Source organism: Mytilinidion resinicola (assembly GCF_010093595.1).
Source record: "Mytilinidion resinicola strain CBS 304.34 unplaced genomic scaffold BDZ99scaffold_29, whole genome shotgun sequence".
NCBI lineage: Eukaryota > Fungi > Ascomycota > Dothideomycetes > Mytilinidiales > Mytilinidiaceae > Mytilinidion > Mytilinidion resinicola.
In genome coordinates this window covers 33,128-47,211 of record NW_022985465.1, presented here as the reverse complement: position 1 = coordinate 47,211, position 14,084 = coordinate 33,128, and the positions used below count along the sequence as shown (strand labels likewise).

Sequence of the window (14,084 nt, the reverse complement as noted above, 5' to 3'; positions counted from 1 at the left end):
TAATACTAGTAACTAGTTTAGGTGGAACTAAAAGGTTAATAAATTTATCTAAATATCTGCTATTACTAAAGATAGAGCAACTCCACCTATAAAAAAAAGGGATATATAATAATAGCAGCACTGCTAGAAGTTCTATACGGCGATAATTATAGCAAAGCTAATATATAATACTGCGCAACAGATTAATACTTTTAAAATTTAATAAGTTTAATTTCTTTTATAGGTAGTTAAGGAGAACTTTAAACTAGAAGGTTTAGAAATATATATTAACCTACAGCGGCGGTATATATCTCTTATATAAGAAAAATATAGGAGTACTTAGGCCCTAAAAGCCGAGATTAGAAGGATTTATACTAAGAAACTTCTTTTTAACCCTAATTATATTATTTTAGAAATTAAGTATATATTCTTTTTTATACACGCGCTGGGCGCTAAATATAAAGGCTTCTATAATTATATTTTTAGGCAGATAAACCTTATTAATAATAGAAATATAAATAGGTATATTATTAAGGCTGCACCTATATTTAACTATATTAAAGGCAAGGTAATTAAGGAAGAATATAGAAAGGGGTAGCTAGGAAAATAATTAAGTAATATACAGGCGCTCCCTGCTCTTACTCTAATTCGGGGGCCTAGCTAGAAAAACCTTATTCTATTATCTAATAGAACTATATACTAAATTAAAATTAATAATATTCCCTACTACTTTTTCTGCCGAAAGCCCTACTATATTAAAACTAAATACTTTAAGAAAAATCTAAGGCTAAAAGGCTAAGGAAAAAATAAAAAAGAATATAAGGTAAAGGCACAGGGCTTATAAGCTAATAGTTGCAAACTATTAAAAAAACAGCACTTTACTAATAATAAGGGTAATAATACGGGTAGCCCGAAAGACCTAAAAAAGCCTACTTTTATAGTAATAAAGGCTATAAGAGAAGATATTAATACAGTATTTAGGAAGGATATTAGAAGCAATTGCGCTATACTTACCTATACCCTTGCAATAATAACTATAAAAACGCTTCTAATCCGTAATACCTAGATTATTAATAGTAGCTATGCCTAGTAACGTATTCTATAAGCAAGCCGTCTACCTAAGCGAGCCGTCTACTTTATTATAAAAACCTGCCTTAAACGTTAATTGCTCCACAACGCTAATAGATATTAACTATATACAACTTGTAGCCTAATCTGCAGCAACCTCTACATCGTTTTTGCACGTACGAATATTGTGCCCTAACTCGCCGCAGCGCCTACAGCGCCGCACGATTCTATTAGAGCCTGCTCCACCTTACTGCTTTTTGCTTTAAGCGTCCTTTTCGAGCCGTTAAGCAGCTATTTAAGAGCCTGCTTCTATTATTAGAGTTCTTTCCCTCTAAATGCGCTTTTTTTTGCGCGCCTTGCGCTTTATAGCAGCTTTATTTACCTTTTAAAGGCTGGTAACAGTATCGCGCAGCAGCGCAGCTTAATATATTATACTTTTAGCACCTTTAGAAAGGCTATTAAGCGAGTTAAGAATAGCTATAGGCGAGCTATTTTAATATATTTAAATACGCTTATAAATTAAAGCTAATTAAGAGCCTAGCTTAAGAGCGTTACTTAGTGTTTTTAATTCCTATAGAGCCTCTACAGCGGCAGGCGGAGGCAACAGCGTATAGAGCCTAATATTAAGCTTTAATAGCACTGCTTTTAGATTAAGTAGTATAAGGCCTGTACTTTAAAAGCCTGCGTAAATATTACTTTTTATAATTAAGCTATAGAAAGCTGCTTTAAATACTAGCAGGAACTCTAGCTTAGTAATATAGTTAATATAGTGGCGTACTAAGTCCTTAATTTAGCGCCTATACGCCTTTTTTATTAGCGCAAAGCAGCTAATATTAAGCGGCTATAGCAGGTGCGATAAATACGCTGGTATATAAAAAGTAATAATATTATTCTCCTTATAAATCTGTTGGAATTTAAGCGAGATATAGCTCTTATAGCTATTAATAATTAGCAGCTAGTACGTGCCTATTATACAATCTTTTATATATATATTAAAATAGTATAGCCAGGTAATACTAAGCTTATTTATTATCTAGCTATTATTACTTACTACTATAACCTAATTTAGTGGTATATTATTGCCTTTATACTATGCAGAAAGGTAGTATATACCTGCAAAGATAATAAATAGTAGAATAGCCTATCTACAGGTATTAATACCTTAGATTATTATTATCTATTCGCGATTGCCTAGCTGTATAGATTTTGGACAATTACAGCGCTTAGAGCCTATTACAACTACGCCTGTTAAGATAACACCTATTTAGAAGCCGGCTTTATTAAAGTTATATATATTTTTATCTAGAATACTATACTTTGCTTTTATATTGCGTATAAGCTTAAACTAATTACTAATAGCTTTTAGATCCTTATATAGAGCTTTTTAATGGTTATACTTTTGATTAAATTGTGTTTTAAGCTTAGGTGTTTGCTTAATAAAGTTCTCTGGCTAGTTTTTGCTAACTTAGCCGGCGGCGCGCTTAGTAAGCAATTTATTGGCCATCTCTCGTACAGTATACAAGCTAGGCGGAAATCCTCGCAAATCCAGGTCGAGTATATATTAAGTGATAACTAATTCCTCTAGCTTTGAAAGCTTCTTCGAATTAGGCTTAGAATCGCGTCGTGGGGTTGTTCCAGCGCGTCGATCTCGAAGTGTGCTTCTGGGGACGTTATATATTGTAATAGCGCGCCGTTCGCTTGTAAATTGCTGCCGATTGATTGCTGCAATAGCTATACATATTCGACCTTCATTTTATATTAATTGCACGTTGTGTTGTCGACGCATAGTGGTTGGAAGTTGACGCGTCGCGTTTTCGTGATAAAGTAGACGGCTTGCTTAGGTAGACGGCTCGCTTATAGAATACGTTATATATATAACAACGCCTTAAAGTTTATTTAAATAGGTATATACTATAGGCCCGCACTTTAAAGCGTTAATATATTTATATCTCCTTTAGAAGTAGGTATAATAAATATACTATAATATATTCCACTACTAAGCCGGCTAAACTACTAAGCCGGCTACTTTTCCTTAGCATAACCAACACTATATTTATACAGCAATACATTAACAATACAGCGATTATCTATCTTAGTAAGAAGGCAGTATTAATCTCGCGCTTTAAGCCTTTACCTTTAGTTAATTTAGGACTATATAACGCGCTGTAGCAGCCTTTAACGTATAATATTAGCGGCTCTCTAATCGGCTCTACAGAATTATATTTCGACCTTAATTATAACTAAACTGCCTAAAGCTTACTGCGACCGAAGAGCATATAATTATATAATATATTCTTAACCTAGACTTGCAAAAATTTGCGCCCCGGTTGTATAAGGTGGCAGATATAGCAGATAAAGTACTAGCTGCGTATAGTAGGGCACTAGTAGGCAAGAACTAGACTTAACAGTTTATATCTTATATAAAGGAGCTTAAAATAGCTTTTAATTAGGTAAAGAACTACTAGAAAATACTCTAGGAAAACCTAAAGGTTATTAATATATAGTTTACTTTTATGCAAGAGACTATAGCTAAGTATAGCATCTACCTAGATAATATCTACAACTTTAATAAAACTAGCTTTTAAATAAGTATAATTGGTATAATAAAGGTTATTACAGGTTTAGAAAGATATATAAGGCCTAATTTTATTTAACTAGGCGACTAAAAGTAGGTTATAGTTATCTAGAGCATCTGCGCTGCTAGATATATAACCCTACTATTTATTATTTATAAAAAACGCGTTTATATCTCTATATAGTATAAGAAAGCAGAGATACTATATAATTAGAAGCTTTCTATCTCTAAAAACGGCTGGACTAATAATAAGCTTAGTTTTAAGTAGTTAAAGCACTTTAATATATAACGTATTCTACTACTAAGCCGGCTAAACCACCGAGCCGGCTACTTTTCCTTAGCATAACCAATACTATATGCGCGCAGTTAATTTATTCGCAACTAGCTATAGAACTTATATATAATATACTTAGATTAGATTTAAAAGAAGCTTCTTAATCCTTTTTACACGTACGCGTATTATGCCCAGCCTTTCTATAGTTTCTATAGCGCTATTAAGCTAGTAGAGCCCTATTTACACTATTTCTACTACCTACCTTTTTCCGTGGATTAGATGCTCTAGACACTTTAGCAGCTATATATAACGCTGCTGTACTATACTCTATTATACCGCTAGTCTGGATTTGCTTTCTTTTACAACTTTTACGCTTGGTTATCTCTGCTAGTTGCTTTTTAAGCTCTTTAACCCGGGCTTTAATAAGTATATTTTTGTATAGCATCTCTTCGGCTTCTTTAATAAGCTTTAAAAAGCCTTTTTAGGCGGTTATTAGTAACTATATAAAGGAATTGCTTACTAGCCTTAACTATAATCTAAATTTATATATATTGCTTAGGGTTTTTAATTACTATAGTGTTTCTAGTAGAGGTGCTAGTAGTAGGGTCCGTAACTGTATATTAAGGCGATTAAAAACTACCTGCGTATTAATAGGAACTAATCTAGAGGCCTTAAAGGCCTTTTTACAGTTCTTATACGTAAACACGTTAAAAAACGCGTTTTTAAAGGCTGGTAGAAAGCCTTCTTTATTAATATAGTAGACGCGTCGGCGTGCTAAGTTTTATATACGTTAAGAGTACTTTAGCTTTAATAGCGAGAAGTATACTATATTAAGTAGCTAAAGTATATATAATAAATGCGCAGGCATACAGAAGGTAAGGATTTATTATTCAACGTAATAATTCTTAAAATCTTAGTTAAGGTGGCTCTTATAGCCGTCTAAAATCAGCAACCTATATAACCCTACCTAACGCGCCTTTATATATATGTTAAAGTGCTTTAACTACTTAAAACTAAGCTTATTATTAGTCCAGCCGTTCTTAGAAATAGAAAGCTTCTAATTATATAGTATCTCTGCTTTCTTATACTATATAGAGATATAAACGCGTTTTTTATAGATAATAAATAGTAGGGTTATATATCCGGCAGCGCAGATGCTCTAGATAACTGTAACCTACTCTTAGTTGCCTAGTTAAATAAGATTAGGCCTTATATATTTCTCTAAACCTGTAATAACCTTTATTATGCTAATTATACCTATTTAAAAGCCAGTTTTATTAAAGTTGTAGATGTTATCTAGGTGGACGCTATACTTAGCTATAGTCTCTTACACGAGAGTAAACCATGTGTTAATAACCTCTAGGTTTTCCTAGAGTATTCTCTGGCAGTCCTTTGCCTAATTAAAAGCTATTTTAAGCTCCTTTATATAAGATATAAACCGTTAAGTCTAGTTCTTACCTACTAGTATTCCACCACGCGCAGCCAGTACTTTATCTGCTATATCTGCCACCTTACACAACTAGGGCGCAAATCCTCGCGAGTCTAGGTTAAGGATATATTATATAATTATGTGCTCTTCGGTCGCAGTAAGCTTTAGGCAGTTTAGTCGTGATTAAGGTCGAAATGTAATTCCGTGGAGCTAATTAGAAAGCTGCTAATATTATACGTTAAAGGCTGCTGCAGCGCGTTATATAGTCCTAAATTAACTAGAGGTAAAGGCTTAAAGCGCGAGATTAATACTGCCTTCTTACTAAGATAGATAATCGCTGCGTTGTTAATGCATTACTGTGTGAATATAGTATTAGTTGTGCCAAGGAAAAGTGGCCGGCTTAGTAGTTTAGCCGGCTTAGTAGTAGAATACGTTATATAAAGGCGCGTTAGATAGGGTTATATAGGTTGCTGATTTTAGACAGCTATAAAAGCTACCTTAACTAAGATTTTAAGGATTATTATATTAAATAATAAATCCTTACCCTTTATATACCTGCGCATTTATTATATATACTTTAGCTACTTAATATAGTATACTTCTCGCTATTAAAGCTAAAGTACTCTTAACGTATATAAAACTTAGCACGCCGACGCATCTACTATATTAATAAAGAAGGCTTTCTACCAGCCTTTAAAAACGCGTTTTTCGATATATTTATATATAAGAACTGCAAAAAGGCCTTTAAGGCCTCTAGATTAGTTCCTATTAACGCGTAGGTAGTTCTTAATCGCCTTAATATACGGTTACGGACCCTACTACTAGCACCTCTACTAAAAACACTATAGTAATTAAAAACCCTAAGTAATATATATAAATTTAGATTATAGTTAAGGCTAGTAAGTAATTCCTTTATATAGTTACTAATAACCGCCTAAAAAGGCTTCTTAAAGCTTATTAAAGGAGCCGAAGAGATGCTATATAAAAATATGCTTATTAAAGCCCGGGTTAAAGAGCTTAAAAAGCAACTAGCAGAAATAACTAAGCGTAAAGGTTGTAAAAGAGAGCGAATCTAGACTAGCGGTATAATAGAATATAGTATAGCAGCGTTATATATAGCTGCTAAAGTGTCTAGAGCATCTAATCCACGGAAAAAGGTAGGTAGTAGAAATAGTGTAAATAGGGCTCTACTAGCTTAACAGCGCTATAAAAACTATAGAGAGGCTAGGCATAATACGCGTACGTGTAAAAAGGATTAAGAAGCTTCTTTTAAATCTAATCTAAGTATATTATACATAAGTTCTATAGCTAGTTGCGAATAAATTAACTGCGCGCATATAGTATTAGTTGTGCCAAGGAAAAGTAGCCGGCTCGGTGGTTTAGCCGGCTTAGTAGTAGAATACGTTATAATATATAGAGTAGAAGAAGATAGCTTATTCTTAATAATATCCTTTTTATTCTATTTATACACGCAAGCCTTATATCTATACTTTAGTTACTTAAACGCAGGGCTAAAGTTAAGTTCTTAAGTAAGGGCGCAAGTATCCGTAATAAGTTAAGTAAGAAGAGCTTATATACTGCAAGCAAATACTATAGTATTTATACACTTAACCTATAAATAAACCTTTTTTTTCTAGCCTACTATATTAGTCTATAGTTAACTTTTTAGTATAACTAACTAGCTTACCTAAGCAATATAAACTTATAATAGCTTAAAAAGTAAGCCTATAGTATTTAAAATATAAAGCTATAAAAACTATATAATCTATACCTTTAGAGGCGAATAACCGAAAAGCTATATAACTATTATAACCCGTAATACGAACCACCCGAGCGCAGAGGCACTCGCGGAGATAAGAAAGCAGATAAGACTAATTATAGAGAACCAGGTCACGGGACCTAGAGGGTTACGTAAGGGACGCATAGGGATCCTAGATTCCCCCACGGACTGCTAGTAGATGGGAACAATCTAAGAATAGAGATTATAGGATAGATTAGCACAATTTAGGGATAGATTAGGGTAATCCAAGGACTATTTAAGGATTAGGGTAATCTAGGGACTATTTAAGGATTAGGGTAATCTAAGAATAGATTAGACTAAGCTATAGATTTCTTAGGACGGAGCTTTTATATATAGAAACGCTCCTTTATATAGATAGGAACCTTATATTTAACTTAAGACTTTAATACTACCTATTAGAAGTAACTACCCTGTCTTAGACCTTAATTAATTATTGCCTCACCTTTTAAAAACTATTGCACCCCGATAATAACTTGCCTATACCCTGCCTTAGTGTAAAACACTTAGAAGGTATAGAAAAGATAACCTATTATACTTTAAATACTGCTATATTAAAGGAGTTGCATATAAACAATTAATTAAGATAGCCCTACTAACCCCTTCGGGTAGCATAACTGCTGGACTAACCCTAACTATAACCGAGGTAGCAACACGCATGCAGGCGTTGCTTATATAAATATAAACACTGGAAGAAGCTAGTAATACTAAGGATAAAGAAATTACAGCCCTATAGGGAAATCTCTAGACCGTCTAAGAAGAGCTTACTACTACTAAAATAGTTAGCTATAAAGGCTATAAAATAAATAAGCCCGAAGAGTTTACTAGGGAAAGAGGAGCTTTAAGAGCGTTTATAACGCAGATAAGGCTATACCTGCGCATAAACTAAAGCAACCTTAAATTTAAATTGGACAAGGTCTGTATAGCAGCCACCTTCTTAAAGAAAAAAGCGTTTAACTAGTTTAACCCGATGCTTACAGACTAGCTCAGCAACGCCGACGCAGACGATCGGAAACCAGAAACTAATATTATGTTTAGCAACTACGGATACTTTAAGTCAGTACTTTAGATAACCTTCGGAGACACTAATAAAGAATAGATAGCGGAACAGAAAATAGTAGTTCTAAAATAGAAGGGCTTAACTAGCTGCTATATTTTAGAATTTATATAAATCGCGTCTAAGCTATTATAGGGAGATAAAGCTCTATAAGCACAGTACTACAGAGGTCTTAAAGAAAATATTAAGGATAAAATTATATAAGGCGAAAGGCCTCTAATACTCTATAAACTTAAGGAAATAGCAATATAAATTAACAGTTAATAATATAAGCAATAACTAGAACAGGTAAATAAGAGAGGACTTTGTTTTTACGCCTAACTAGCTAGACTAAAGCTAAGAGTAACTAATCGCAACTACGGAGATTGCATAGAGATTAATATCGCAAAACGACGCAATAACTAGAAGGGTAAACCAATTACTAATAAAGAGAGGTAAGAAAGAAAATATAATAGCGCGTGCCTATTATACAGAAAATAGGGATACTTTGCGAATAAGTGCTCCAGGAACACCCGAACAGCAGCAGTTATAATAAAGCTAAATATAAACCGCCATAATTCTATATTATAGACCGCGTGCTATAATAATAACTGCTTTACTTATTAGTTAAATAAGCAGGCAACAGGGTACTATTTAATATAGAAGGCAAAGGGATATACTATTGCTATAATAAGAAATAAAGAGTATAACAGCAACCCTATAAACAACTACTACGCCAACGTAGAAGTTAAGAGTATAGAGATTAACTACCTGTTAGAGACGGATAAGGCGTTCTAGATAATTAAACCGTAATTAGAACTCTAAACCGGCGTACCCGAGCTACTAGATAATAGTAAAGCTAAGTTACTAGATATAGAAGTATAGGTTAATAGAGTTGTAGCTACGTATAAATAAAGCGCAAGAGAAATTCTTACACGCCTTAATAAAGGATAAGAAGCGCAAGAGGCCGAAAACGCTATAGCGGGCGCAGAGCTAAAAGAACTAGTAAGTTACCAATTCCTAAGAGCTATAGGAAGAGTTACCGGATAACTTATTAAAGAAGAAGGAGAAAAAATGGCCGCAGCTGCAGGAACAACAAAAACCACGCCAACCCTTAACGCAGAAACCTGCGTAAAACTAGACTTATTTAAAGGCTTAAGCTATAACGTCTAGATAAAACAGAATAATAAATTACCTGTTAAAGACAGTAAGGAATACTATAACAGTAATAAAGATTATAAACCAGAAAACTGGTCTAGTAATAGAGAAATTAGCATTAGCCTAGAGCGAGAACCGCTAGAGCTATATAGGAGGTAAACCGAGATCGAGATCTATAGAGCTTTACACCCTATTAGTAAAATAGGTGTCTATAATAAGAAAGATAAACGGCTGGATAGAAACCACCCACTTTATAGATAGATATCTTAGGTATCTTATATTAAAGATAAATGCAACAAGCACGTAATACACAAGAAATATTAAGAATAGTACCTATATCGGATAAAATATTATATTATTACGCAACTAGTACTGTTTAAGGAAATAAAGCACTATATTATAGGCAAGAAAGACGAACTTATAGGAGTAGCTACTATAGTTGCGGACCCTTAGTACCTAATAGAATATAGGAAAGGCAAAGACTAGTAAATATACTATTAGAACTTATGCCTAGTATACTGCGAAACAAAATATGCGAACTATTGGCTATAAAAACAGCTAAAAAACAAGCAGGCGCTTAAGCAACAGGACGGCCAGAGCAGCCAAGAACAAGGTCCTACGGAGCAGCTAAAGACAAAGGAACGCGAACCGCAACTATCGCCACTCTAGTAGGAAAAGCCTATATCGCAGAAAAAGGAAGGAACCCGGCAATATAGCCTAACTCTATTTCTATTTAGAACTATAGATATATAATCCTATTAGTTAAGATTAGTAGGAACTTAGTAAGAGCACTGCTAGACAGTAGCACGTAAGGAAATTTTATATCCTATAACTTTATTAGAAGAAACCGGATCCCTTAGTAATAGAAAAACAGACCCTATAGACTATATACAGTAGATAGCACACCCGTGTAATATAGTAATAGATAGGTAACTATAGAAACTCGACCAGGCGTTATATAGATTAAAGAACACAGAGAAACTATTAGCATAGATATAACCGACACGGCGAGATATAATATAATCTTAGGCATGCTATAGCTAAGGCAGTATAACCCCTAAGTCGATTAGAAGTCTAGTAAAGTAAGGATTTAATTAGAAAGCGGACTAAAGGGCACCCCGCGCCAGGATAAGCCTAAGCAAAAATAAGATATTAATACAGATACCTTAAGAGGCAAAAAGGCCTAAGGAGAAGACAGGGCAGCAAGCTAATAGTAGCCTAGACCCCTAAGCAGCCGGCAGCTAGCTAAGGCAGTAAAAGCACTAGTTGTGCCAGAAAAATATAATAAATTTAAAGGAATTTTTATAGAAAAGGTTTAGGATATATTACTAAAGCACTAACCTTAGGATTACTATATTCCCCTAGTACTAGGCGAACAACCGCAGTTTGGACTAATCTACTTACTAGCCTAGAGCGAGCTGGAAGTGCTAGAAGAATACCTGGAAAAGAACCTAAAGCAAAGATTTATTAAACTATCGGAATTGCCTACAGGTTACCCTATAATATTTATTCCGAAACTAAATAGCAAGCTACGCCTTTATATAGACTATAGACAACTAAATAAGATTATAATTAAAAACTGCTATCTATTACCTTTAATCTCCAAACTTAAAAACTAACTATATAAGGCCAAGTACTTTATAAAAATAGACCTACGCGAAGGGTACTATTTAATTAGGATAAGAGAAGAAGAAGAGTAGAAGACGGCTTTTAGAACTTAATACGGACACTTTAAGTATATAGTAATACTATTCGGGCTTACTAACGCGCTAGCAATATTCTAGGCAGTAGTTAACTTAGCATTAAAAGGCTACCTAGATTAGTTTATAGTGGTATACCTTAACAATATCCTTATATACTTAGAAACGCTAAGCGAATACAAAATATATGTGCGAAAGGTACTTAAAAGACTTAAAGAATACAACCTTATAGTAAACCTAGATAAGTGCGAGTTCTATAGGCAGAGAGTCGGATTCCTAGGATGCGTTATTAGTCCAGGACAGATTAAGATAAAAAAAGGCAAAGTGTCCTCTATCCAGGAATAGCTAGAGCCCGCAAATTTAAAGGAACTATAGTTGTTCCTAGGGCTAGCCAACTATTATAGATAGTTTATTAAGGGCTACTCGAAAATTGCGGAGCTACTAATAGAACTTACTAGAAAGGATATTAAATACAGATAAACCCTAGATGCGCAGAGCGCATTTAATAAACTAAAAGCACGGTTTGCTTTAAAACTAGTATTAGCAATCTTTAATCTACAGAAACCAGTTACTATTAAAAGCGATGCGTCGGATAAAGTATTAGAAGCAATACTTAACTAACTAGATAAATAAGGGAAGTTGCATCCTATAGTATTTTACTTACGGAAGCTAAGCCTAGCTAAGCTAAACTACAATATCTATAATAAGGAACTGCTAGCTATAGTAGAAGTATTTAGTTAGTAGAGAGTTTACTTTAAAGAAGCAGTATATATAATACAGGTGTATACAGACTATAAAAATCTAATATACTTTACTATAACTAAGGAGTTAAATAAAAGATAAGTAAAATAGTTAGAAAAACTAGGAACCTTTAATTTTAGGATCACGTACCGAAAAGGATCTAAAAACGCTCGTGCAAATACACTTAGCAGAAGGCCAGACTATATAGAAGGAGCCGGAAAGACCAGGCAATCTATACTTAGGGAAAAAAGCCTAGGAACCCTTAAATTCAACTATGCATAAGCAGCAGCTGCTTATAGGTCCGAGGACAACAAATAGTATAAATAAATTAAGGCAGCACAGAAGGTAGATTAAGAAAGCCGGGATTTAGCAGGTTATAACTAGCAAAGTTTGCGCCCAGAACCTATAAACTAAGAACGCGGAGAAATCCAGGACGGCATTATTACCTTACGGGATAAGATATTTGTGCCCAGAACCTTATAAGAAGAGCTTGTTAAGGAATTCTATAATACACCAGTGCACGGGCACCAGGAAGTAGAAAAAACACGGGAAAGAATTGCAAGGACATTCTATTTCCCCGGACTCCGGAAACTAACGGAGAAAATTGTATACGGATGCGAATATGCAAAGAATAAGTCGGCATAACACGCACTATATAGGCTAATAAAGAGCTCTTCTATACTAGAAAGGGTATAGGAATCTATTATATAGAACTTTATAGTTAAGCTACTACAGTCTATTAAACCTATAATAGGCATAAAGTATAACGCAATATTAGTAGTTACGGATAGACTAACTAAATATGCATACTTTATCCCTTACTAAGAAGTATTAACAGCAGAAAATCTAGCCTATACTTTTTTAAAGTATATTATTAGCAACTACAGGCTACCCTAGAAGATAATTTCAGACTAAGATAAGCTCTTTATATTAAAATTCTGGCAGACCCTTACCGTACAACTAGGGACAAAGCATAAGCTTTCTACGGCGTTTTACCCTTAAACGGACGGGTAAATAAAAAGGCTTAATTAAACTTTAGAATAGTACCTACGATGCTATATTAATTATAGGCAGGATAATTAGGTATTACTACTACTAATAGCCTAATTCGCCTATAACAGTGCATCCACAGAATTAATAAAGGTATTACTCTTCTTTGCAAACTATAGTTTTAATCTAGAGGCGTATTAAGAACCCTAACTTAATAGTATAAGGGCCTAGAGAGCACTACTATTAGTTAAAAATATTAAAGAGCTATAGAGGCAGCTTTTAATAGATATCTAATTCCTAATACTAAGGTTAGCAAGATATTACAACTAACACCGAAGTGTTGCGCCAACCTTTAAAAAGGGAGATAGAGTCTACCTACTCTATAAAAATATTAAAATAAAACAACTAAGCATAAAGTTAGACTATATTAAGATTAGACTATTCGAAATACAGGATATTATTAGCCAAGTAAACTACAAGCTTAGGCTACCCTATAGGATAAAAATACACCCGGTCTTCTATATATTGCTACTAGAACCCGCACTACTAAACGCCAAGCTAGAAAATAATATAGAGGTTGACAATAATAATAAATATAAGGTTAAGCAAATCCTAGATTCCCGGTAAAATAGTTAGTAAAAGGAGTACCTAATTAAATAGAAAAGATACAGCACCTCTAAGAATATATAGAAACCGGTTAAGAGTTTAGCAAACTGTTAGGAACTCCTGCAGCAGTTTTACCGCCAGAATCCGGAACAGCCTAGAATAATAGTAACATCGCGCTATTTAACTAGGAAGGATTAAAGGAACCCGGAGAAGGAATACCACTGCTATATAATTAGAATACATAGCAATAGAACAGACGGCTGGCAGTGCCCAGCACACCCAGGAAGAAAAGAGAATACCCGGCAGCCCCCAAGGCAGAAGGCAGGCCTTCCTGCTTAGCATGCTCTTGTTCTCTCTGCTTAACCTCTTCCTAATCCTCCTTTTCTATCTCTTCTAGAGTAGAGAAACCCCTGCAAAGTATATTAGAGCAATACTGCTCTAGGAGCTTGCGCTGCTTGCGCAACCGACGGTGTTTAGTATAGGCAGCCTCCTCTTCTTACTCTAATTAAGCTATAGTGGCATCCAGCTTATAAACTACAGAATATTAGTAAAGAACAGGAACACGCAGTAATAGACTGCACTAATATATAAGCGGCTTTATTAATACTAAAGATATTATACACCCTACTAACCTTTATATATTCCCCGTACTAAGTATTGCCCTCTAATACCTTATAGACCAGGCCTTTTTTATAACAGCAAGAATAAGAAGGTATTTTAATTCTAAACC

The 14,084-nt window shown here is 34.3% G+C and overlaps 1 protein-coding gene across 1 annotated transcript; it reads right to left on the bottom strand.

Annotated features, from left to right (window-relative positions):
• Window positions 1-4,500: 4,500 nt before the first annotated feature.
• BDZ99DRAFT_351369 (uncharacterized protein) lies at window positions 4,501-4,677 on the bottom strand (the record flags this gene model as incomplete). Its single annotated transcript, XM_033714519.1, has 1 exon — window positions 4,501-4,677. A coding segment is annotated over one exon (177 nt), but the record flags the coding sequence as incomplete, so codon positions are not given.
• Between the last annotated feature and the right edge of the window lie 9,407 nt (window positions 4,678-14,084).